Below are 2,291 nucleotides of genomic sequence, written 5' to 3'. Positions count from 1 at the left end.
TATCAAATGAAACAAAAAAAAGTGTGTTAGATATCACCAATAAGCTACGGTAGGTAGTATACAATATGTTGAGTGACTACCTAGATCCACATAATTATTTAAAACATTTTTTTTATTATTATTATATTGAAATAAATCTAAAATCTATTAGACACTTTTTAGTACAATGAGTGGTTTGATAAGTGACAAATAAAAGTGGTTACATAACCTGAATCATGAGATTAGGGAGGATACCCAGTGGTAACACCCTATATAAAGTGATAGTAATAACAATAATTTTTAAAAATTTTAAAGTTGTACCTGGTAGAAATATCCAGCACTTGTTCTGCTCGCCTATTAAAGAAGCAGATCTCTACTCTGATATTCTTATAACATTTAAAGTTAAGTTTATTATCTCAGTCGCGGATCGCACCTTGTTCGGCGCACACGTAATAAAATTACGCTCCGTCAATTGTTTCGTTCACGTTTATTTTTCAGTTCGAATGTCACAAATTTAATATGTACAAATAGACAAATGTAAATTGCTATCAATTAATCAAAGTGAATTCAAACTTACAACCCGTAAATTGCGTTAATTACGTAAATTCACATTTAAATTAATCAAAAATTCTGTATGTTAAAACTACAATCACTATTATATATCAGTCGTCGCGTTATTGCTGCCACGGGCAGCGTCCCACGACCTTTGCCCTGAGATAATATGCCGCGGCCTCAAACTACATCGCTAATCGGAAAAGGTAAAAATAAAAATTCTAAAAACGTTATACAGGCAGCTCGCCATGAAAAATCCACCAAAAATTCAAATGACACGGTTTTTGAATATGATTCGTTCAACTCCCCCCCCCCAAATTCAGACTGGACAACTAATACCAGTAAAAGGAATCTGTCATCTTCCTCAAACCCGAGCTCTCCGAATCATGATCCAAGCAAAAAAATTCAAAAACTATTTATAACTGCAAATCGGTACGAACCGCTAGCGCAAACTGAATCCACCAACTCACCAGTCAACCCACCACCTGATATACCTGAAACACCTATCATTCCAGACAAAATTAAATTACCACCGCCAATTTTCGTAAAAGGTGTAATTAACTTTCCAGGCCTATGCTCATCTTTAATTGAGATAATTGGAGTAGATAACTTTGTTTGCAAATCCTCGACTGACAGCTTAAAAATTCAAACCTCCAAATCTCAATCCTACAGAACACTCATCCAATTTTAAAGGAAAAAAAAGCCCAATATCACACATTTCAACCCAAAGAAGATAAGCCGACGCGTGCCGTTATCCGAAATCTCCACCCGACTATACATCCACAGATCTTATAAAAAGCGAATTAGAACTGCGTTTTTTCGAGGTAAGGAAAGTCACAAACGTACTACATAAGACCAGCAAATGCCCACTACCTCTTTTCTTCGTTGACCTTGAACCAACTCATTATTCGAACGATATTTTCAAACTCTCCTCTTTGCTGCATACTAAAGTCAAAGTCGAGGAATCATATAAGCCTAAAGTAATAAGCCAGTGCCTCTCAACTGCCAGGAATATGGCCACACGAGAGCCTACTGCGGGTATTCTGCTCGCTGTGTTCGTTGCAGTGCTTTCCACCCATCCTCAGAATGCTCCATATCACGAGATTCACCAGCCAAATGCGCGCTGTGCTTTGGGGACCATCTGGCCAACTACAGAGGTTTATAAAGACTGCAGCGTTTATAAAGAACTCCAGCGCCGCAAGAAACCTGTCTCAAGTAATGCTTTCATATCAGATAATGTTAGATTTAAGTCTCATAATGTACAAGTTAGCCACCCAGAAAATGGTACTCCTCCAAACCTTTTACCATCCTACGCCCAGGCTACTGCAGGCCTATCACAAAACCTTCCGACACTCGAATCAGCCCCTAATATAAATTCTACAATTACAAATTTCCTAGCAGATTTCAAAACTCTTATAAATCCTCTAATCTCTCTTCTCACGAAAGTCATTTCCAGTCTTCTAGATAAAAAAAATGAATAATGCTTTTACAAATAAATCCCTCCTTACATTATTGTTCAATGCAAATGGTTTAAAAAACCACGTTAACGAACTACAAACTGTTCTATATGATAAAAGAATCGACCTTGCCCTCATAACAGAAACCCATTTTACCCAACACTCACATATTTACATTCCAGGTTACAAACTACTTAAAACAAATCACCCAGACAACACTGCTCATGGTGGAGTAGCCATTCTTATAAATCAACAAAAGCATTCCAAGCCCTCCCCAATTTTTGCCAAGACTTTCTTCAATCC

General features: G+C 37.2%; 1 protein-coding gene across 1 annotated transcript; it reads left to right on the top strand.

Annotated features, from left to right (window-relative positions):
• Positions 1-648: 648 nt before the first annotated feature.
• LOC107883138 lies at positions 649-2,040 on the top strand. The gene is made up of 2 exons (XM_016802631.2): positions 649-737; positions 1,541-2,040. The coding sequence occupies exon 2, from the start codon at positions 1,545-1,547 to the stop codon at positions 2,010-2,012; it is 468 nt and encodes a 155-aa protein (XP_016658120.1). The 5' UTR covers positions 649-737; positions 1,541-1,544; the 3' UTR covers positions 2,013-2,040.
• The last annotated feature ends 251 nt before the right edge of the window (positions 2,041-2,291 follow it).

Source organism: Acyrthosiphon pisum, chromosome A2 (assembly GCF_005508785.2).
Source record: "Acyrthosiphon pisum isolate AL4f chromosome A2, pea_aphid_22Mar2018_4r6ur, whole genome shotgun sequence".
Taxonomy (NCBI): Eukaryota; Metazoa; Arthropoda; class Insecta; order Hemiptera; family Aphididae; genus Acyrthosiphon; species Acyrthosiphon pisum.
The sequence above is the reverse complement of the archived record's forward strand: the minus strand, read 5'-3'. Positions and strand labels throughout refer to the sequence as shown.

Bases quoted from the DNA above. Each gene is read 5' to 3' on its own strand.
- LOC107883138 (XM_016802631.2), top strand. From the start codon at position 1,545: ATGGCCACACGAGAGCCTACTGCGGGTATTCTGCTCGCTGTGTTCGTT.